General features: G+C 46.0%; 1 protein-coding gene across 1 annotated transcript in view; it reads left to right on the top strand.

Moving 5' to 3' along the window:
- The first annotated feature begins 767 nt into the window (after positions 1–767).
- The window catches only part of LOC128705571 (uncharacterized), a 230,259-nt gene continuing 205,466 nt past the window's right edge, over positions 768–25,560 (top strand). Inside the window, exon 1 of the mRNA XM_070096322.1 lies at positions 768–2,568. Within this exon, the coding sequence (XP_069952423.1) occupies positions 859–2,568 (1,710 nt within the window). The 5' untranslated portion in view covers positions 768–858. The remainder of the gene's footprint in view (positions 2,569–25,560) is intronic.

Raw genomic sequence — 25,560 nt, 5'->3', positions numbered from 1 at the left:
ACCTACCCTCCCTCACCACCTACCTACCCTCCCTCACCACCTACCTACCCTCTCTCACCACCTACCTACCCTCCCTCACCACCTACCTACCCTCTCTCACCACCTACCTACCCTCCCTCACCACCTACCTACCCTCCCTCACTACCTTCCTACCCTCCCTCACCATCTACCTATCCTTCCTCATCACCTACCTACCCTCCTTCACCCAGCTACCTACCCTCCCTCACCACCTACCTACCCTCCCTCACCACCTACCTACCCTCCCCCACCCACCTATCTACCCTCCCCCACCACCTACCTACCCTCCCCCACCACCTACCTACCCTCCCTCACCACCTACCTACCATCCCTCACCACCTACCTACCCTCTCTCACCACCTACCTACCCTCCCTCGCCACCTACCTACCCTCCCTCGCCACCTACTTACCCTCCCTCACTACCTACCTACCCTCCCTCACCACCTGCCTACCCTCCCTCACCACCTGCCTACCCTCCCTCATTCTTCTGCACCAGCTGTTTGATGGACCAGGTGTGTGATGGTACACACTTTTCTTCCTCACCTACATTCCCCTTACCTGCCTCCCCTCGCCTGCTATCTGGTCAGCCAGGCGTGTAGAAGCACTCATCACCCACCTCCGCCTTCCCCTCACCCTCCATCCCACTTCCCCTCATTCCACCTTCCCCTCACCACATGTCTGGTTGTCTTCCCATCTGCCTCACAGAGCCACTTGTACTACTCTGCTTTTTTATGTTGCTTTAGTTTGTTTTGTTTCCCCCTTTGGGCAGGTGGCCACGGCAGGTGTGGCCCGGGCCCCGGCAGGCTGGAGTAGAGGTGGCCACGGCAGGTGTGGCCCAGTATGACGCTCAAGACCTGGCTCTCAGGTAGCCACGCCACCTCAGCCCACAAACACAAGAGCTCAGTCGACATTCTGTGCTCCCACGATGTTTCGAGCGCACCTAAGCTGGGACTCAGCAAGGCTCTCACCTCGATCCAGCCTGGTGACGTGACGCTACGTCGAGGCCTCAAGAACCCTTTCTCCACACTGACTAGAACTGGAGGTCGGGAATGGCGTGTTCGCAGCGTAGAAGATGTGGACGCGGAAGGCGGGGATTATGGCTTTCTTGAGTACTACTCCCTGAGGAGGACATCGTCCAGAGACACTGCTCTCACTGACCCTCGCCCTACTCTCACCTATGGCACCTGGAGTCGCCTCAATGGCACCTGGGGAAAATGGGCAGACCCCTGCCCTGCACAGTTTTATCCTGGCACGCTCGCCCCATGCGACAAATCAAACTGTAAACATGGTAGTGGGAATTATCGCCCTCGCACTTACCACTTAGATGACCCCTGGAGACCCGAGGACATGCGTACCTCCACCCCCCTGTCCTCGACGATGTCTTCAATCCACGACCCGCCAGCATCGTCCAGACTGCAGCACCAGCGCTCTCAACAACCACAACAAACTGAGAATGCCGGGGAAACTGCGAGACGCGGGATTACCAAGCGTAACTCACTCCTGTGGCGGCTGCGGCCCGATAGGTGGAGAGGTCCAGACTGTTCTTTGCGACGAGCACGCAGCCGGGATGACGGGCTTGACGTAAGCCGTGGGCGACGGAAAAGTGATCTAGGAGCTTCTCAGCCTGATTTATTGACCTCACACAGAGCTCCGAGTGAAAATGTGCGGTGTGACGTTCTTCCCCCGGCCCCGTTCTCCATTTTGCCTCCCACAACACGTCGTGCTGCCCACAGCGAGACGCTGCCTCGACGGTCACGTCACTCCAGTAAAGAAAACAGTACGAACACTCTCTTGGCACGAGGGCGCCGCTGGCTCCACGGTGCCAGCCTGGGCCGCGCTGACCGGGAAGAGTCAGAAATGGTGGTTCAGGCAGAGACTATGGTACCTCACAGAGTCTCCTCTGTTAATCACATGAGCAACATTGCCTGTAGAAATAATTACAAGAATACTCTGAGCAGTCCTGCTGTGAGTGGGCCTCACATGTTTGGAAGTTTAGGGCGAGAGGCTGGCGAGTGCGACCTCTGGCGACGCGGGAGGGCACGCTCTAGGCGGCCTCGTACATTCTACCTCTTAGAAGATTACCTCTCACCAGTGCGGAGTGCGGGAGTGGCCCCCGCCGGGGTTGTCCTCGACGAATACGTGAGCCACGGCCCTCGCTTCGTCTTCCATGAGTTGTCCAACGAGGCTCCCCAGCGACCCCTGCCGCCGACCCCAGAGTGGGACACACCCTCCCTGTCACCACCCTGCAGTCTCATGAACGGTCACCACCCTACACCCCTGCAGTACCACACCTCGCTCCATCACCCCAGCGGCCACGGGATCTTCATGGACACCATCATCCCCTCCCCAGAGAAGAGCTGTAGCTCCAGCATCTACTCCCCGGTATTCTCCCCGCGGGACTCCGGCTATCCGCGCTTTGTCACCCCGGAACTAGCACTGCCAGAGCTGGCACTACCTGAGCGGGCACCCCCGCCACTCTCTGGTCTGCCACCACCCACACACACCGTCTACAGCTACACACACAGCCACCGCAGTCTGGACTTACACAAGGTAAGGATGCTGCATCTCAGCTCTCACTTCAGGTACTACTTAAACAAGGTAAGGATGTGCATCTCAGCTTCTCACTTCAGATGCTACTTGGGCCATTCACCAAAAACCATTCACCAACAACCCAACTGATGAATAAGAAATGTCCAACACCTGGGTATCTTTATTGCCCAGACGTTACAGCAATAAAGATACCCAAGTGTTGCACATGTCTTATTTACCGACTTATTTTTATTTCATAACATCAGTAGGATGAAAATCATCCTTTCATTTGTTCTCCCTTCAAGGTGGTGCCAGATAGTGCCAGATGGTGCCAGATGATGCCAGGTGGTGCCAGATGGTGCCAGATAGTGCCAGATGATATCAGGTGTTACTAGATGGTGCCAGGTGGCGCCAGGTGGTGATAGGTGGTGCCAGATGGTTCCAGGTGGTACCGTGATGCTCCTGAGGGACTCTTTACCCTAGGAATTGAAACCCCCCTCCCCCCTTCCTGACTGCCTTCCCCTTCTTCAGGAGCTATGTGGCCCCTTCAGGTTTAGCGCTTCCTCGTGAATATAATGATTTTATTGACAATCAAATATAAATATGAAATGGTGTCAGAAGTCACGCCCGTGACATACCAGCGGGCGTGACCTTCCTCTTCACCTCCTGATAGATAATTTTCCCGTTAGACAACTTTCCCATTAGATAATTTTCACGATAGACCACTTTCCCGATAAATTACTTTTCCGATAGATCACTTTCCCGATAGATCACTTTCCCGATAGATCACTTTCCCGATAGATCACTTTCCCGATAGATCACTTTCCCGATAGATCACTTTCCCGATAGATCACTTTCCCGATTCATCACTTTCCCGATAGATTACTTTCCCGATAGATCACTTTCCCGATAGATCACTTTCCCGACAGATCACTTTACCGACAGACCGCTTTCCCGATATCTCACTTTCCTGATAGGTAATTTTCCCGATAGACCACTTTCCCAACAGACCACTTTCACGATAGATAATGTTCCCAACAGCCCACTTTCTCGATAGATCACTTTCCCGAGAGATAGTTTCCCGATAGATAACTTTCCCGATAGACCACTTTCCCGGCAGACCAATTTCCCGACAGGCCACTTTCCTGACAGACCACTTTCCCGACAGACCACTTTCCCGACAGACCACTTTCCCGACAGACCACTTTCCCGACAGACCACTTTCATCCCCTTAACTCCCCGTAATCTGCACTAAAAATACGGGAAAATTATACACCAGTAGAGAACAGAATTATTAATGACATTAATAATGGGAGTTTTGGGGGACACATAATTATTGTTAATTATATCACTTAAGATAAAGCTACGGGGAGGGACAATAATTTAATTATAATTGGGGATCATTGGTTAGGTTGGGTTTAAAGCCTATCAACTACACCAAAAAATCATTTAGGGATTGCAATAAACTTTCAGTGTATACACACTGAGAGTCTTAGTGTACACACTGAGGGAGTCTTAGTATACACACTGAGAGTCTTAGTGTACACACTGAGGGAGTCTTAGTATACACACTGAGAGTCTTAGTGTACACACTGAGGGAGTCTTAGTATACACACTGAGAGTCTTAGTATACACACTGAGAGTCTTAGTGTACACACTGAGGGAGTCTTAGTATACACACTGAGAGTCTTAGTGTACACACTGAGGGAGTCTTAGTATACACACTGAGAGTCTTAGTGTACACACTGAGGGAGTCTTAGTATACACACTGAGAGTCTTAGTATACACACTGAGAGTCTTAGTGTACACACTGAGGGAGTCTTAGTATACACACTGAGAGTCTTAGTATACACACTGAGAGTCTTAGTGTACACACTGAGGGAGTCTTAGTATACACACTGAGAGTCTTAGTATACACACTGAGAGTCTTAGTATACACACTGAGGGAGTCTTAGTATACACACTGAGAGTCTTAGTATACACACTGAGGGAGTCTTAGTATACACACTGAGAGTCTTAGTATACACACTGAGAGTCTTAGTATACACAGTGAGGGAGTCTTAGTATACACACTGAGAGTCTTAGTATACACACTGAGAGTCTTAGTATACACACTGAGAGTCTTAGTGTACACACTGAGGGAGTCTTAGTATACACACTGAGAGTCTTAGTATACACACTGAGAGTCTTAGTGTACACACTGAGGGAGTCTTAGTATACACACTGAGAGTCTTAGTGTACACACTGAGGGAGTCTTAGTATACACACTGAGAGTCTTAGTGTACACACTGAGGGAGTCTTAGTATACACACTGAGAGTCTTAGTATACACACTGAGAGTCTTAGTGTACACACTGAGGGAGTCTTAGTATACACACTGAGAGTCTTAGTATACACACTGAGAGTCTTAGTGTACACACTGAGGGAGTCTTAGTATACACACTGAGAGTCTTAGTATACACACTGAGAGTCTTAGTATACACACTGAGGGAGTCTTAGTATACACACTGAGAGTCTTAGTATACACACTGAGGGAGTCTTAGTATACACACTGAGAGTCTTAGTATACACACTGAGAGTCTTAGTATACACAGTGAGGGAGTCTTAGTATACACACTGAGAGTCTTAGTATACACACTGAGAGTCTTAGTATACACACTGAGAGTCTTAGTATACACACTGAGGGAGTCTTAGTATACACACTGAGAGTCTTAGTATACACACTGAGAGTCTTAGTATACACACTGAGAGTCTTAGTATACACACTGAGAGTCTTAGTATACACACTGAGGGAGTCTTAGTATACACACTGAGAGTCTTAGTATACACACTGAGAGTCTTAGTATACACACTGAGAGTCTTAGTATACACACTGAGAGTCTTAGTATACACACTGAGAGTCTTAGTATACACATTGAGGGAATCTTAGTATACACACTGAGAGTCTTAGTATACACACTGGGGGAGTCTTACTATACATACTGAGGGAGTCTTAATATACACACTGAGGGAGTCTTAGTATACACACTGAGAGTCTTAGTATACACTTTGAGGGAGTCTTAGTATACACACTGAGAGTCTTAGTATACACACTGAGGGAGTCTTAGTATACACACTGAGAGTCTTAGTATACACACTGAGAGTCTTAGTATACACACTGAGAGTCTTAGTATACACACTGAGAGTCTTAGTATACACACTGAGAGTTTTAGTATACACACTGAGAGTCTTAGTATACACACTGAGAGTCTTAGTATACACACTGAGGGAGTCTTAGTATACACACTGAGAGTCTTAGTGTACACACTGAGGGAGTCTTAGTATACACACTGAGAGTCTTAGTATACACACTGAGAGTCTTAGTATACACACTGAGAGTCTTAGTATACACACTGAGAGTCTTAGTATACACACTGAGAGTCTTAGTATACACACTGAGAGTCTTAGTATACACACTGAGAGTCTTAGTATACACACTGAGAGTCTTAGTATACACACTGAGAGTCTTAGTATACACACTGAGGGAGTCTTAGTATACACACTGAGGGAATCTTAGTATACACACTGAGAGTCTTAGTATACACACTGAGAGTCTTAGTATACACACTGAGAGTCTTAGTATACACACTGAGGGAGTCTTAGTATACACACTGAGAGTCTTAGTATACACACTGAGGGAGTCTTAGTATACACACTGAGGGAATCTTAGTATACACACTGAGAGTCTTAGTATACACACTGAGAGTCTTAGTATACACACTGAGGGAATCTTAGTATACACACTGAGAGTCTTAGTATACACACTGAGAGTCTTAGTATACACACTGAGAGTCTTAGTATACACACTGAGAGTCTTAGTATACACACTGAGAGTCTTAGTATACACACTGAGAGTCTTAGTATACACATTGAGGGAATCTTAGTATACACACTGAGAGTCTTAGTATACACTTTGAGGGAGTCTTAGTATACACACTGAGGGAGTCTTAGTATACATACTGAGGGAGTCTTACTATACACACTGAGGGAGTCTTAATATACAGACTGAGAGTCTTAGTATACACACTGAGAGTCTTAGTATACACACTGAGAGTCTTAGTATACACACTGAGAGTCTTAGTATACACACTGAGGAAATCTTAGTATACACACTGAGGAAATCTTAGTATACACACTGAGAATAAGAACATAAGAACATAAGAACGAAGGAACACTGCAGAAGGCCTACTGGCCCATGCGAGGCAGGTCCAAGTCTCCTACCGGCTTAAGCCAATGCACCCAACCTAGTCAAGTCAGGTCACATTGACTTAAGGGAGGAACACGGCAACCGACCTGGTAGCACAAGCTATCAGGTCTAACTCACACCCACCCACATCTACTCATGTATTTATCCAACCTATTTTTAAAGCTACACAACGTTCTGGCCTCTATAACGGTACTTGGGAGTTTGTTCCACTCATCCACAACTCTTTACATCCCCTTTATTTATTCCTGTCTTCCACTTATACACCTCAATCATATCCCCCCTAATTCTACGTCTTTCTAGAGAGTGCAGTTTCAGGGCCCTTAGTCTATCCTCATAGGGAAGGTTTCTGATACATGGGATCATCTTTGTCATCCTCCTTTGTACATTTTCCAGAGAATTTATATCCATTCTGTAATACGGTGACCAAAACTGTGCAGCATAATCTAAATGAGGCCTAACCAAGGATGTATAGAGTTGAAGAACAACCTGAGGACTCCTATTATTTATGCTTCTTGATATGAAGCCAAGGATTCTATTAGCTTTATTGCGAACACTTATGCACTGTTGTCTTGGTTTCAGATTACTGCTAACCAGAACTCCTAAATCTTTTTCGCAATCCGTAATATTAAGATCTACATTATTTAGTTTATATGTGGCATGGTTATTGTCCTGTCCAACATTTAGAACTTTGCATTTGTCTATATTAAACTGCATCTGCCACTTCTCCGACCACTGCATCAGTCTATTCAAATCTTCCTGGAGTGCTCGAATGTCCTCGTCAGAATGAATTCGACGGCCTATTTTGGTGTCATCGGCAAACTTGCCGATGTCGCTCTTTATGCCCTCATCGCGACGGGCTGGAGTTTTGAGACTCTATGACCGCGGGTTCAATCCCGGCCGGGGGTATGGTTCGTTTATGTAGATTGTGAACAGCAGGGGGCCCAACACTGACCCCTGTGGAACACCGCTCGTGACGCTTCCCCACTCTGATTTCTCCCCATTTATGCAAACTCTCTGCTGCCTATTTGTCAACCATGCCTCTATCCAGGTGCTGTTCGCACCTACTCCTAGGTTGAGGGACTGATTACCTCATCTTCTGTACATAGTTCTACTGTCTTCAAGTTATGTCCTGGAATTTGTATTGATAAAGCCACTGGATGGCGAAACGTCTACAATAAAGATACCCAGATGTTGCACATGTGTCTTACTCTCACCTTCCTCAATAGTCTCTGATGTGGGACCCTGTCAAAAGCCTTACTGAAGTCCATATACACAATATCATATTCATTACCATGATCTACCTCCTCAAATACCTTAGTGAAAAAAGTTAATAAATTCGTAAGGCAGGAACGCCCCTTTGTAAAACCATGCTGAGATTCGTTGATTAATTTATGCTTTTCAAGGTGGCTACGAACTGCCTCGGCAATTATTGATTCCATAAATTTTCCCACTATGGAGGTTAGGCTTATTGGTCTATAGTTCGAAGCTAAGGACCTGTCACCTGTTTTGAAAATAGGTATCACATTTGCCATTTTCCACTTATCTGGCACAATACCGTGACTGGAACGATACACAAATAACCCGCACATAAAAGACAGAAGCTTACGACGACGTTTCGGTCCGACTTGGACCATTGACAAAGTCACACTAACAGAGGTGGAGCAGGACGGCTATATATATAGGCAGGAAGAGGTGGAGGTAGTAGTAGTAGTAGTAGTAGTAGTAGTAGTAGTAGTACAAGAATTGTATATAATACCGACAGGATGAAATGACACATGCACAACACCCGGGCATCCCCACCGTAGACGTTTCGCCATCCAGCCAGCCACTGGATGGCGAAACGTCCACAACAAAGACAACCAGACGCCGCACATGTGTCTTAATTTCATCAGTAGTTGTAGTAGAAGAAGAAGAGGTAGTAGTAGTGGTAGTGGTAGAAGTGGGAAATAAGGAAGACGAGCCAGTCAAATACAAAGGAAGGGGAGCACTGCAAGAGAGCTAGAAACCCACAGAGGGAGAGCAAGCGCACCGAGGTGCGTGAAAGGGGAAGTGGTGAAATAAAATAAATGAAGAAGGAACAGAAACACGAGACAGAAGAGAGAAAGACAACCCAGAGGAGAAAAGGAGAGAGGAAGGGGGAAGAGGAAGAAGAAGAAGAAGAAGAAGAAGAAGAAGAAGAAGAAGAAGAAGAAGAAGAAGAAGAAGAAGAAGAAGAAGAAGAAGAAGAAAATGAGGATTCAGGTTAAGTCACGGGTGTTCTGAAGTTTGGAGCATTTTACAATGTAGTGGGAGAGGAAGGCATCTACAGAGACGAAGCCAGGGCTAAGGTTCATACAAGGAAAGTTGTGTATAAGAGAGGATTCAACTAAACGGCGACTGTTCGAGTTGGAAGTAGGGAAGACAGTTTTAGCAGAAGACCAGTCAATAGGATGGCTATGATCTCTGACGTGACAGAAAAGAGCATTGTTAGTGTCGGCAAGCCTAACACTATTTTTGTGCTCCCTAAGTCTGTCAGAAAGAGATCGACCAGTTTCTCCGAAGTATTGAAGAGGACAGGAGGAGCAAGAAATAGAGTAGACACCAGGAACATCTGTAGAGGGAGGAGAGGTATGAACGAGATTAGTGCGAAGAGTGTTAGTCTGGCGGAAGGTAAGCTTGATGTCTAAGGGACGGAGAGAATTGTTGAGATTAGAAAGACCGGAAATGTAGGGAAGGCAGAGGATAGAAGAGTTCCCAGGAGTAGAGAGTTTGGGAGAGAAGAAATTGCGTTTAGCACGTGAGAGGGCAGAGTCTATGAAATGGGAAGGGTAGCCAAGACGGGAGAACGAATTATGAAGAGTGGAAATTTCTGCTGGAAGGAACTGAGGATCACAGATGCGGAGGGCACGGAGAAAGAGGGAGATAAGAACACTTTTCTTGACAGGGGAAGCATGATAGGAAAAGTAGTGAATGTACATGCCACTGTGCATAGGTTTACGGTAAACAGAAAAGGAAAAACCTGTATCTGAGCGGTGGACATGGACATCAAGGAAAGGAAGTAAGGAATTAGATTCCCATTCAGCTTTAAACTTAATGGAAGGGGCAAGATTGTTAAGAGCTTCAAGAAAATGTTGGAAGAGACTGGAGTCATGAGGCCACAGAGCAAAGATGTCATCCACATAGCGGAACCAGAGTGAAGGTTGCACATCGAGGGTAGGAAGAAGAACAGTCTCGAAGTATTCCATGTAAAGATTAGCAAGGACAGGAGAGAGAGGAGAGCCCATAGCGACACCGAAGGTTTGAGAATAATATTTCCCTTGGAAGGAAAAGGAGTTAGAGTCCACACAGAGGCGGATCAGATCAAGAAAGACATCAGTGGGGATAGGGAGAAGAAGAAAGCCTTCATGGGCCTTCTCTCTAAGGAAATCAAGGACATCATCAAGAGGGACATTGGTGAAGAGGGACTCAACGTCAAGACTAAGCATCTTAAAGGTTGGGAGAGAGCGAACCCGTTCAATGAAGTCTTGAGAGTGACGGAGGTGGGCAGGAGAAAAAGTACCAAGAAAGGGAGTGAGGGTTTTGGCCAGCCAAGAAGCAAGAGAATAAGAGACAGAACCTCTAGAGGATATGATAGGACGAAGAGGAATATCAGGTTTATGAGTTTTGGGAAGGCCATAGAAATAGGGAAGAGAGGGACAGATGACACGAAACCGTTGAACAAGGTCAAAGTCAGGAGGACAGAGGTCGGAGAGAGTCCTTAGTTTTTTGTTGAAAGTTCTCTTGATGCGATCAAGAGGGTTGGAAACGAGAGGAGTGTAGGTGCGTGAGTCAGAGAGGTAATCCTCGCGATCAAGGATAACTACCGAATTACCTTTGTCAGAAGATAGTATGACAATGTTAGTGTTAGATTTAAGAGAAGAAAGGGAAAGTTGGTAACGGCGTGGAAGGTGGTGATTCTTAGGGAGCACAAAAATAGTGTTAGGCTTGCCGACACTAACAATGCTCTTTTCTGTCACGTCAGAGATCATAACCATCCTATTGACTGGTCTTCTGCTAAAACTGTCTTCCCTACTTCCAACTCGAACAGTCGCCGTTTAGTTGAATCCTCTCTTATACACAACTTTCCTTGTATGAACCTTAGCCCTGGCTTCGTCTCTGTAGATGCCTTCCTCTCCCACTACATTGTAAAATGCTCCAAACTTCAGAACACCCGTGACTTAACCTGAATCCTCATTTTCTTCTTCTTCTTCTTCTTCTTCTTCTTCTTCTTCTTCTTCTTCTTCTTCTTCTTCTTCTTCTTCTTCTTCTTCTTCTTCTTCTTCTTCTTCTTCTTTTTCTTCTTCCTCTTCCCCCTTCCTCTCTCCTTTTCTCCTCTGGGTTGTCTTTCTCTCTTCTGTCTCGTGTTTCTGTTCCTTCTTCATTTATTTTATTTCACCACTTCCCCTTTCACGCACCTCGGTGCGCTTGCTCTCCCTCTGTGGGTTTCTAGCTCTCTTGCAGTGCTCCCCTTCCTTTGTATTTGACTGGCTCGTCTTCCTTATTTCCCACTTCTACCACTACCACTACTACTACCTCTTCTTCTTCTACTACAACTACTGATGAAATTAAGACACATGTGCGGCGTCTGGTTGTCTTTGTTGTGGACGTTTCGCCATCCAGTGGCTGGCTGGATGGCGAAACGTCTACGGTGGGGATGCCCGGATGTTGTGCATGTGTCATTTCATCCTGTCGGTATTATATACAATTCTTGTACTACTACTACTACTACTACTACTACTACTACTACTACTACTACTACTACTACTACTACTACTACTACTACTACTACTACCTCCACCTCTTCCTGCCTATATATATAGCCGTCCTGCTCCACCTCTGTTAGTGTGACTTTGTCAATGGTCCAAGTCGGACCGAAACGTCGTCGTAAGCTTCTCTCTTTTATGTGCGGGTTATTTGTGTATACACACTGAGGGAATCTTAGTATACACACTGAGAGTCTTAGTATACACACTGAGGAAATCTTAGTATACACACTGAGTGTCTTAGTATACACACTGAGAGTCTTAGTATACACACTGAGGGAGTCGTAGTATACACACTGAGAGTCTTAGTATACAGACTGGGGGAGTCTTAGTATACACACTGAGGGAGTCTTAGTATACACACTGAGGGAGTCTTAGTATACACACTGAGGGAGTCTTAGTATACACACTGAGGGAGTCTTAGTATACACACTGAGGGAGTCTTAGTATACACACTGAGGGAGTCTTAGTATACGCACTGAGAATCTTAGTATACACTGAGAGTCTTTGTATACACACTGAGAATCTTAGTATACACACATTTCGTTAATGACTTGTAATAAACTGGTGTACTTGTGATATACCAGTGTACCTGAGATATACCAGTGTACCTGAGAAATACCAGTGCACCTTTGATATACCAGTGTACCTGTGATATACCAGTATACCTGTGATATACCAGTGTAACTGAAATATACCAATGAACCTGTGATATACCAGTGTACTTATGATATACCAGTGTACCTGAGATATACCAGTGAACCTGTGATATACCAGTGTACCTGTGATATGCCAATATACCAGTGATATACCAGTGTACCTGAGATATACCAGTGTACCTGTGGTATACCAGTGTACCTGTGATGTACCGAGGCCTTGTGCTGGTCTGATGACATTTGCAACCTTTGGATATATTTATTGATGAAACGCTTCGCCTTCACAGCAGGCTTCTTCACTCAAATGCAGGTGAACACACAGGTGGAAGCAGTTTTATCATGACCAGCCCATCACCAGTGATGAGAGGTGGCCAGTCAGCCCTTCAACCTGGCTTAACCTGTCCAGTGGCTTTAGATTTTGATTTTAACCTCCCAAACTGTTGTAATATTCGTTAAGACAGAGCCTTTACGGATCTAAAGTTTTCCCTGACCTGTTGGTACAAATTAGCCCTCCAAAGGTTAGGTTTAGATAATATTCGCCAGGAAACAAGAGAAGTGTTTCCTGACGTGGGTCTCAGTCATATGATGACCCTCCACTGGAGTTTTCGGTCACCCCTATAAAAAATTAAGGTTATAATTATAACCAGTTATTTATAACCCTCCAAATTAAGCAGGCTGATAAAAAATATATGCTATCAAGACGTCTCACTGGGTCTCATGGACATATGAAGTGACTCAGTTTGCAATAGTTACCCAAACACAAAACTCATTTTCTCTAAATAAACTTACATTTTCTGTATATCAAGTTTGTTAAGGTATAACTCGCCTGTGTCTTCCTGCCGACTGTAATTTTTATTGATAAGCAAGTTTATTCAGGTATACACAAATACATTTACATTGATTATTATACATAGCAGCATAGGTATTACGTAGGATAACACGAAAAGTTAGACAAAGTGACTTATCTGCACTGGGGTCCTTGTAATATCTTATTTTTTATATGTTAGTAATTACGTTTATTTAGGTACAGATGCACACTATGGTTAAAACTATGACCTGTAAGCCAGCTGAAGGCCTCGGTCAGATGACCAAAAGCTCCAACGGCGGGTCATCATATGACTAAGACCCGCGTCAGGAAACACTTGGCCTGTTGAAATCGAAAGAAACCCAAAGTATTTCTTCTCCTATGCCAAATCAAAATCGAGAACAACGTCCAGTATTGGGCCCCTACTTAAACAAGATGGGTCCTACACAGATGACAACAAGGAAATGAGTGAGCTACTCAAGTCCCAATATGACTCAGTTTTTAGCAAGCCGCTAACCAGACTGAGAGTCGAAGATCAAAATGAATTTTTTATGAGAGAGCCACAAAATTTGATTAACACAAGCCTATCCGATGTTATCCTGACGCCAAATGACTTCGAACAGGCGATAAATGACATGCCCATGCACTCTGCCCCAGGGCCAGACTCATGGAACTCTGTGTTCATCAAGAACTGCAAGAAGCCCCTATCACGAGCCTTTTCCATCCTATGGAGAGGGAGCATGGACACGGGGGTCGTCCCACAGTTACTAAAAACAACAGACATAGCCCCACTCCACAAAGGGGGCAGTAAAGCAACAGCAAAGAACTACAGACCAATAGCACTAACATCCCATATCATAAAAATCTTTGAAAGGGTCCTAAGAAGCAAGATCACCACGCATCTAGAAACCCATCAGTTACACAACCCAGGGCAACATGGGTTTAGAACAGGTCGCTCCTGTCTGTCTCAACTATTGGACCACTACGACAAGGTCCTAAATGCACTAGAAGACAAAAAGAATGCAGATGTAATATATACAGACTTTGCAAAAGCCTTCGACAAGTGTGACCATGGCGTAATAGCGCACAAAATGCGTGCTAAAGGAATAACAGGAAAAGTCGGTCGATGGATCTATAATTTCCTCACTAACAGAACACAGAGAGTAGTCGTCAACAGAGTAAAGTCCGAGGCAGCTACGGTGAAAAGCTCTGTTCCACAAGGCACAGTACTAGCTCCCATCTTGTTCCTCATCCTCATATCCGACATAGACAAGGATGTCAGCCACAGCACCGTGTCTTCCTTTGCAGATGACACCCGAATCTGCATGACAGTGTCTTCCATTGCAGACACTGCAAAGCTCCAGGCAGACATCAACCAAATCTTTCAGTGGGCTGCAGAAAACAATATGAAGTTCAACGATGAGAAATTTCAATTACTCAGATATGGTAAACATGAGGAAATTAAATCTTCATCAGAGTACAAAACAAATTCTGGCCACAAAATAGAGCGAAACACCAACGTCAAAGACCTGGGAGTGATCATGTCGGAGGATCTCACCTTCAAGGACCATAACATTGTATCAATCGCATCTGCTAGAAAAATGACAGGATGGATAATGAGAACCTTCAAAACTAGGGAGGCCAAGCCCATGATGACACTCTTCAGGTCACTTGTTCTATCTAGGCTGGAATATTGCTGCACACTAACAGCACCTTTCAAGGCAGGTGAAATTGCCGACCTAGAAAATGTACAGAGAACTTTCACGGCGCGCATAACGGAGATAAAACACCTCAATTATTGGGAGCGCTTGAGGTTCCTAAACCTGTATTCCCTGGAACGCAGGAGGGAGAGATACATGATTATATACACCTGGAAAATCCTAGAGGGACTAGTACCGAACTTGCACACGAAAATCACCCACTACGAAAGCAAAAGACTTGGCAGACGATGCACCATCCCCCCAATGAAAAGCAGGGGTGTCACTAGCACGTTAAGAGACCATACAATAAGTGTCAGGGGCCCGAGACTGTTCAACTGCCTCCCAGCACACATAAGGGGGATTACCAACAGACCCCTGGCAGTCTTCAAGCTGGCACTGGACAAGCACCTAAAGTCAGTTCCGGATCAGCCGGGCTGTGGCTCGTATGTTGGTTTGCGTGCAGCCAGCAGCAACAGCCTGGTTGATCAGGCTCTGATCCACCAGGAGGCCTGGTCTCAGACCGGGCCGCGGGGGCGTTGACCCCCGGAACTCTCTCCAGGTAAACTCCAGGTAACCCAACTTACACACGCTTACACTTATACAAATTTAGGTGATTACAATTATCATACATATTAGCATATGTATAAATTACCTCGGATAACCCAAAGAAAAAAAGTCAGACAAAATTACTTGTTTCCATTGGGGCATTTGTTCAGAAAGTAGATGACCTGTGGGTTTAGTCTCAAAATAGACAACACCTGAGTTTCATTCCCGGGAAGAGCGAGACATGAGCAAGCATCTTGGCACTTGTTAAAAGATAAGATAAGATAAGATTTCGTTCGGATTTTTAACCCCGGGGGGTTAGCCACCCAGGATAACCCAAGAAAGTCAGTGCGTCATCGAGGACTGTCTAACTTATTTCCATTGGGGTCCTTAATCTTGTCCCCCAGGATGCGACCCACACCAGTCGACTAACACCCAGGTACCTATTTGCTGCTAGGTGAACAGGACAATAGGTGTAAGGAAACGTGTCGAAATGTTTCCACCCGCCGGGAATCGAACCCGGGCCCTCCGTGTGTGAAGCGGGAGCTTTAGCCACCAGGCCACCGGGCTACAATTTGTAGTTTACGTGTAATACAGTACTGTCAAGCACAAAGAACGCCACCAACATGCATCAGCATTTCGGCCAGGCCCGGTGGCCTGGTGGCTAAAGCTCCCGCTTCACACACGGAGGGCCCGGGTTCGATTCCCGGCGGGTGGAAACATTCGACACGTTTCCTTACACCTGTTGTCCTGTTCACCTAGCAGCAAATAGGTACCTGGGTGTTAGTCGACTGGTGTGGGTCGCATCCTGGGGGACAAGATTAAGGACCCCAATGGAAATAAGTTAGACAGTCCTCGATGACGCACTGACTTTCTTGGGTTATCCTGGGTGGCTAACCCTCCGGGGTTAAAAATCCGAACGAAATCTTATCTTATCTTATCTTACCAAGCGATTCGAGAAAGGCAGCTTCCGTCTCGTACAAGCCAAGTCACTGAGCTGCAACACATGTCGGGGGAAGAGCACAGAGTGACACACAAACTTTGAAAGAAAATAATTATATATAGCAATAGAAGGTATAACTTAAACCTTTCCATTACCAGACATTTAGCTCAGTACAAATCATTTTTATTTGTACTTTAAAACCCTGAAAAGGCCTAAGAGCTGTAGGTCAACACCCTTAAGAGGCCAGGGAACTGGAACTAATCCCTGCTAGAAGTCATCCTTATCTGTACTGAAGGTGTGACAGCTCGCCTGAGGCTCGATTGTGTTTATGAATTCATGGGTTTTGGATGTCAAAAAATGTTGATGTTGAGAGTAGTTTTTAGTTTAATATGTTTATTATGCACCCCATACCCATCCTGTGGGTGGTAGTCACAAGATTACAAAGGTACATAATGGGTCCAGTGACTGGACCCCAAAGTTATGATAGCTGAACTAGTTACAAAGGTAATGAACTCCAGGTAGATCTGGTCACAATCATGGCAAGTTACAGAGGTAATGAATCAGCCTCACTCCTATACATGGTTACAGTCATGAACAAATTACAAAGTAATGAGCCACTGATACGTCCACACCTGGTCACAATTGTAATGAGTTATAAATACAAATATTAAGTGGGTCATACACCCACACGAGCGCGTGCGCGCACAATTTATTGAATAGCAATAATCAGCTAAAAAAAAAAAAAAAGACCTGGTTGATCAGGTCCTGATCCACCCCGAGGCCTCGTCATGAACCGGGCAGCGGGGGCGCTGATCCCTGAAACACCCTCCAGTTATGTATATTTTTTTGCAGAAAAAATCTTTGAGTGATCCTGGGGCTGGGTCATGGCCTCCCTCAAGATCCGTCCCTGGAGCCAGTCTAACACTGAAAATATTAACGTGTAAATACAGTACCCTCAGCACACTGTGTATCACGTCCTGACATGCATCAGTTACCACAGAAATAAGAGGGAACCTGGTAAGTTCGTCCAGTTAGTTTCTGACCACCAGTGGCCCGGTAGCCTGGTGGCTAAAGCTCCCTCTTCACACACGGAGGGCCCGGGTTCGATTCCCGGCGGGTGGAAACATTTCGACACGTTTCCTTACACCTGTTGTCCTGTTCACCTAGCAGCAAATAGGTACCTGGGTGTTAGTCGACTGGTGTGGGTCGCATCCTGGGGGACAAGATTAAGGACCCCAATGGAAATAAGTTAGACAGTCCTCGATGACGCACTGACTTTCTTGGGTTATCCTGGGTGGCTAACCCTCCGGGGTTAAAAATCCAAACGAAATCTTATCTCTTATCTTATCTTATGTCTGTGCTGGATTGAGTGCGGTTAGCACCAACAGCCTCCCCACACCACCGTATCCCTCATCTTCACTCATCTCTCTCCATCCCCATCCTCTTAGTTGTTTCGACTTTGCTAGTTTATTGCTCACCCGCAGTTCATCCTATACCTGGAGTATACATAGAGAGGGTTTCGGGGGTTAACGCCCCCGCGGCCCGGTCTTTGACCAGGCCTCGTGGTGGATCAGGGCCTGATCAACCGGGCTGTTACTGTTGGCCGCACGCAACCCGACGTACGAACCACAGCCCGGCTGGTCAGGTACTGACTTTATGTACCTATCCAGTGCCTTCTTGAAGACAGCCAGGGGTCTATTGGTAATCCTCCTTATGTATGCAGGGAGACAGTTGAACAGTCTAGGGCTCCTCTCACTTACTGTGAGCGGTAGCACAAAAGAACAGCATTACAGAGGTCACAATAGGTCTTTATTAGACCGCAGTGTACATTATCACATACTTAAATATATTACGGTCATTTAGTGTATTACAATTTCTTCACTTAACTAACTTTCAGAATACAATACTGAGATACAATCTCACGGAGATTCAAGTATCATATTGCAGTTAAAACATTAGTTATTATTAGGTTACATTCTCATCCTGCAACAGTTCATTCATCTAACTTGTGCAAAACTTACATGGCATTTAAAAAAAATCATATATATGACCATCAGTGACGAGATTCATCCAAAAGTTTGCTTGTAAGTGTATCTCTCTCTCTCTCTCTCTCTCTCTCTCTCTCTCTCTCTCTCTCTCTCTCTCTCTCTCTCTCTCTCTCTCTCTCTCTCTCCACATATTACATTTAACGTCAGTTTGACTTCTCTATACAAACCGCACTGACATAGGTACTTACATCCTCGCCTTACTGTAGCACTGATAAACTCTTGTACTTTACTGTTTATTTCCTATCTTTATTTCTTTGCTGGTGTTGAAGAGTCTGTGTACTCCCGCAGCCGTTCTGGTTCAAGCTTCTCTGGTGGTTCCCGCTGGCAGCCCATTAACCCACATACCTGACGGTATTTCCTCCATAGAAATGCTCCACTTTATGCATTTCAGTATTATGAACGCTGGATCCTCTAGTTCTTATCTTTGCTATGCTGGTTTCTTCAAACTCGTTTGCTAGTTCTTTATTACAGTGCTAATTAAACTTCTATTTGAGAAACCAGAATTATATTTAACATTCTCTTAAAGCTAGTTCAACCGAGTCATCAACTTGATCATCCTCCCGGAGGCCCATGTTTAGATTGAATTCTCAAGAGTTAACTCACATCCAATTATTTTATGAAGTTGAGCACATTTCTGTGTCTGGCTTCTTATACAACAAGTTACATTATGATCTTAGAGGAAGTAATGAGGAGAGGGAATCAAAAACAGTTAAATTGCCTGTAGTTGTTATTTCTACAAGACTGGGTTCATCAAGTATGACAAACAGATTAGCTTGTAAGATGGTAACACTGCTGGTAGCACTAATGCACCTCTAACTCACGAAATCGTAATAACAAGATTGAAGTTAAATCACGGAACGGGTGGGGGTTGAACCCAAGGCATGTGAATCCTGACACTGTCAGAGGTTTAGGAGCCATCAGCAGGGACAGTCTGTGTGTTATTATATTTTAGTCCAAAAGTCGTGTATGTTTCCCAGAGCTCTGAGTGTGCACACCTGTCAAAGACGAGGAATGTGTAGGAGTCATCCCTCCCTATCCTACCTCATATCTCCCCATCCTCTCTCATTACTCACGATCCTCTCTCATGCCTCCTCATCGTACCTCATCCCTCCTGATCCTCCTTCATCCCGCACCATCCTACCACGTCCCTCCCCATCCTACCTCATTCCCTCGTCCTTTCTCCCCATCCTCTCATACCTCCTCATCCTACCTCATCCCATCCCATCCTACCTCATCCCTTGCCCTATCTCCCTGCTACATTCCTTCCTTCAATGTTCCGATCATTTCGGCACGAATGCCAAGTGAGGTTGCCTGGGTCCGAGGGTTGTGATCTGACGTCACTCAGCCAATCAATGCCAGAATACTGTGAGGTTGGTGCCAGGGGTTGGCAGGTTGTGGCACTCTGACCCCATCTGCTGGATTAGTGCTTCATCAGGCACAGGTCTGGCACCTGCCCGCATTACACAGGTGGGGTGGTGTAATATGGGTGTGGAATGAGTGGAGTGTGTGGGCGTGGGGAAGCAGGTGGCGGTCCATGGCAACTGAGAATCTCTATGGCAACGGTGTAGAGGCGGCGGCACCTGTGGCACCTGGGTGCCAGTACCCGCGACGCTCTCTACACGTGTGCACCTGTCGCTGCCGCTCACACGTGTGCACCTGTCGTTGCCGCTCACACGTGTGCACCTGTCGTTGCCGCTCACACGTGTGCACCTGTCGCTCCCGCTCACACGTGTGCACCTATCGGTGCCGCTCACACGTGTGCACCTGTCACTGCTGCTCACACGTGTGGACTTGTCGTTGCTGCTCACACGTGTGCACCTGTCGTTGCCGCTCACACGTGTGCACCTGCTTTCCCACACGTGCTCCTTCCTCTCACACGTGATCTTGCACCTGCCTCCCTTCACACGTGTTCCTTCAGCTGCCCTTTACACGTGCTGCTACGCTTGCCCTCCACACCTGCTCACCACACCTGCCCTCCACACCCGTCAGGTGCCACCTCACCTACGCTGTCAGTGTAGCACCACTGAGTGCTATGTTATACTGGGTTCCACTCACAGCCTGCAAGTTTACGTTACTCAGTCCTGTTAGAAACACCGTACGTGTTAGAAGCACCGTGTGTGTTAGAAACACCGTACGTGTTAGAAGCACCGTGTTTTAGAAACACAGTGTGTGTGAATGTTAGAAGCACCGTGTGTGTGTTAGAAGCACGGTGTTTGTTAGAAGCGCTGTGCGAGTGTTAGAAGCACCGTGTTGGTTTGTTAGAAGCACCGTGTGTGTGTGTGTTAGAAGCATTGTGTTTGCAAGAAGCACCGTGTTTGTTAGAAGCACCGTGTTTGTGTGTTAGAAGCATTTTGTGAGTGTGAGAAGCACTGTGTGGGTGTTAGAACCACCGTGTTTGTTAGAAGTGCCGGTTGGGTGTTAGAAGAATAGTGTTAGACGCACAGGGTGAGTGTTAGAAGAACCGTGTGGGCGCTAGAAGCATTGAGTGTCAAAAGCACTCTGTAGGTATTACAAGTAATGTGGGAGCTTTAGAAACATCGTGTGGGCGTTAGAAACACCGTGTGGGCGTTAGAAATACGGGTGTGAGCTAGAAACACCGTGTGTGAGCTAGAAACACCGTGTGTGAGCCAGAAACACCGTGTGTAAGCTAGAAACACCTTGCACGTGCTACAAACACTGTGCGAGTTCTACAAACACCGTGCAGGTGCTACATACACCGTGCAGGTGGTACATACACCGTGCAGGTGGTACAAACATCGTGCGGGTGCTGCGAACACCGTGCGCGTACTGCACAAACACCGTGCAGGTGCTACAAACACCGTGTGGGCGTAGAACCGTGCGAGTGGTAGTCTGTGTGAGGCAGGTGTGTAATAGCATCACCACATAGGTGTGAGGTGTTACGATGGCAAGGGTGATGCCGCTGCCCCGGCTGCCCCTACCTTGGGGCAGACCCTGCCCACGCCTCCCAATGGTCAGCTAGGGGTGTCCCCGAACGACCCGTGCCCCATATGGAGGGCGCCAGGGTCCTCGTGGCCCCCTTCTATCACACGTATCCATGGGGCCTGCCCAGACACCGTCAGGTGAGTTTAATTTGTTAGGGTCATACCTGTTTGTTATGGTCACACCTGTGTTTGTTATGGTCACACCTGTGTTTGTTATTGTCACACCTGTGTTTGTTATGGTCACACCTGTGTTTGTTATGGTCACACCTGTGTTTGTCATGATCACACCTGTGTTTGTTATGGTCACGTCTGTGTTTGTTATGGTCACACCTGTGTTTGTTATGGTCACACCTATGTTTGTTATGGTCACACCTGTGTTTGTTATGGTCACACCTGTGTTTGTTATGGTCACACCTGTGTTTGTTATGGTCACACCTGTGTTTGTTATGGTCACGTCTGTGTTTGTTATAGTCACACCTGTGTTTGTCATGATCACACCTGTGTTTGTTATGGTCACACCTGTGTTTGTTATGGTCACACCTGTGTTTGTTATGGTCACACCTGTGTTTGTTATGGTCACACCTGTTTGTTATGGTCACACCTGTGTTTGTTATGGTCACACCTGTGTTTGTTATGGTCACACCTGTGTTTGTTATGGTCACACCTGTGTTTGTTATGGTCACACCTGTGTTTGTTATGGTCACACCTGTGTTTGTTATGGTCACACCTGTGTTTGTTATGGTCACACCCATGTTTGTTATGGTCACGTCTGTGTTTGTTATAGTCACACCTGTGTTTGTCATGATCACACCTGTGTTTGTTATGGTCACACCTGTGTTTGTTATGGTCACACCTGTTTGTTATGGTCACACCTGTGTTAGTTATGGTCACGTCTGTGTTTGTTATGGTCACGTCTGTGTTTGTTATGGTGACAACTGTGCTCGTTATGGTTACATCTGTGTTTGTTATGGTCACACCTGTGTTGGTTATGGTCACACCTGTTTGTTATGGTCACACCTGTGTTTGTTAGGGTCACAACTGTGTTATGGTCACGTCTGTGTTTGTTATGATCACGTCTTTGTTTATGGTCACAATTGTGTTATGGTCGCGTCTATGTTTGTTATGGTCACACCTGTTTGTTATGGTCACACCTTTTTCTTATGGTCACATCTGTGTTTCTTATGGTCATATCTGTGTTTGTTAAGGATAACACCTGTGTTTGTTATGGTCATAACTGTGTTTTGGTCACAACTGTGTTTATTATTGTCATGTCTGTGTTTATTATAGTCACATTTGTATTTTGGTTACCTCTGTGTTTATGGGCACCTCTGTGTTTGTTGAGGTCACATCTGCGTTATGGTCACATCTGTGTTATGGTCACATCTGCGTTATGGTCACATCTGTGTTATGGTCACATTTAGGTTATGGTCACATCTGTGTTACGGTCGCATCTGCGTTATGGTCATATCTGTGTTATGGTCACATGTGCGTTATGGTCACATCTGGGTTATGGTCACATCTGGGTTATGGTCACATCTGTGTTATGGTCACATCTGGGTTATAATCACATCTTAGTTATGGTCACATCTGGGTTATGGTCACATCTGGGTTATGGTCACATCTGTGTTATGGTCACATCTGGGTTATAATCACATCTTAGTTATGGTCACATCTGGGTTATGGTCACATCTGGATTATGGTCACATCTGGGTTATGGTCACATCTTAGTTATGGTCACATCTGGGTTATGGTCACATCTGAATTATGGTCACATCTGGGTTATGGTCACATCTTAGTTATGGTCACATCTGGGTTATGGTCACATCTGGGTTATGGTCACATCTGGGTTATGGTCACATCTGGGTTATGGTCACATCTGGGTTATGGTCACATCTGGGTTATGGTCACATCTGGGTTACGGTCACATCTGGATTATGGTCACATCTGGGTTATGGTCACATCTTAGTTATGGTCACATCTGGGTTATGGTCACATCTGAATTATGGTCACATCTGGGTTATGGTCACATCTTAGTTATGGTCACATCTGGGTTATGGTCACATCTGGGTTATGGTCACATCTGGGTTATGGTCACATCTGGGTTATGGTCACATCTGGGTTATGGTCACATCTGGGTTATGGTCACATCTGGATTATGGTCACATCTGGGTTATGGTCACATCTGGGTTATGGTCACATCTGGGTTATGGTCACATCTGGGTTATGGTCACATCTGGGTTACGGTCACATCTGGATTTTGGTCACATCTGTATTATGGTCACATCTGGGTTATGGTCACATCTGGGTTATGGTCACATCTGGATTATGGTCACATCTTAGTTATGGTCACATCTGGGTTATGGTCACATCTGGGTTATGGTCACATCTGGGTTATGGTCACATCTGGGTTATGGTCACATCTGGATTATGGTCACATCTGGGTTATGGTCACATCTGGATTATGGTCACATCTGGGTTATGGTCACATCTGGGTTATGGTCACATCTGGGTTATGGTCACATCTGGATTATGGTCACATCTGGGTTATGGTCACATCTGGGTTATGGTCACATCTGGGTTATGGTCACATCTGGGTTATGGTCACATCTGGGTTATGGTCACATCTGGATTATGGTCACATCTGGGTTATGGTCACATCTGGGTTATGGTCACATCTGGGTTATGGTCACATCTGGGTTATGGTCACATCTGGGTTATGGTCACATCTGGGTTACGGTCACATCTGGATTTTGGTCACATCTGTATTATGGTCACATCTAGGTTATGGTCACATCTGGGTTATGGTCACATCTGGGTTATGGTCACATCTGGGTTATGGTCACATCTGGGTTATGGTCACATCTGGGTTATGGTCACATCTGGGTTATGGTCACATCTAGGTTCAGTAATGTATGAGTTCGACATAAGATTAACGACCCAAATGCGTTTTTTCCTGAGCGAGACTGGAAACGCTTGTGATATAACCTGGAGACTATCTGGAAAGTGTTCCGGGGGTCAGCGTCCCCTCGGGCAGGTCCCACACCAGGCCTCCCGTTGGATGGCTTGATCTACCAGGCTGTTACTGCTGGCCACGTAAAGTAAAACGTGCGCACCACAGCCCGGCGAATTAGGAAGTGACTGGAGGAACTTATCAGGTTCTCTCTTCAAGGCCACCAGAGGTATATACCTGGAGTATATCTGGAGGGTATTCTGAGTTTCAATGCCCCCACGGCCGGTCCATGAGCAGGTATCCCGGTGGATCAGGGCTTGATCAACCAGGTTGTTAGTGCTGGCTGCACGTAAACCAGATGGTCAGGTACTGACTTTAGGTACCTGTCCAGCTCCCTCTCAGGTCTGTTGGTAATTTCCAGTTTATAAAATAACCCTAACCTAATTTAATTTCGAGGACGTCATTGATAGCCTGTCCATGCACTCTGCCCGAGGCCCACACTCATGGAACTCAATATTCACCAACAAAGGCAGAAAAACCACTATCTTGTGCCTTAAATATTTTGTAGAGAGGGACCCTGGACACAGGTGTCATCACAGTCACTAAAAACCACAGATGTAGCCGTCCTCACAAAGATGGCAGTAAAACAGGTCCAAAAAATGTATTTATAGAGCAATAGCGCTGTCACCCCACGTTGTGAAGGTCCTTGAGAGGGTTTTAAGAAGCAAGAATATCAGTAGCATGGAATCACAACACTTGAGGGGGTCGTTCCAGCTTTTTATAATTGCTGGACCATTATGACGTAGTATTGAAGATACCTGAAGACAAGCAATATACTGATTGCTGATACAGTGTACATGGTCACACTTGTCTTCAACAAGTGTGAACATGGTGTAATGGAGCATAAACCTACACACTAGAATCCTTCCACTTGAACGCAAGGAACGGGTGAGGGTTGAACCCCTGGCAGTTGAGTCCTAAGACTCACAGGCCAGTACGTTAACCGCTCATGCCATAAATTCAAACCCCACCCGTTACGTGATTTGCTTGAAATCATATTAATACAATTTCGTGAGTCAGCGCAAGGATCTTGACAGACGAGACTAAATACCTCCGATGAAAATCAGGGGTGAAATATGTACACCGAACAGAAATTCATTAAGTGTAAGAGGACCAAGACTCCTCACTCTCCCTTTATTAGTAAGAGGAAGTGCGAACAGACATCTAGTTGACTTCAAGAGGGAACCTGATACGTTCCTCCAGTCAGTTCCTGAGCAGTTGGGCTGTAGTTCACACACTGTTCTGCGCACAGCTGGTACCAGCAGCCTGGTCGATCAGGTCAGATTTAGGATCGGTCCACGGGGACGGTGACCCCTTAAACCAACTACAGCTGCCACGGG

This window comes from Cherax quadricarinatus, chromosome 53, assembly GCF_038502225.1.
Source record: "Cherax quadricarinatus isolate ZL_2023a chromosome 53, ASM3850222v1, whole genome shotgun sequence".
Classification (NCBI taxonomy): domain Eukaryota; kingdom Metazoa; phylum Arthropoda; class Malacostraca; order Decapoda; family Parastacidae; genus Cherax; species Cherax quadricarinatus.
The sequence above is the reverse complement of the archived record's forward strand: the minus strand, read 5'-3'. Positions and strand labels throughout refer to the sequence as shown.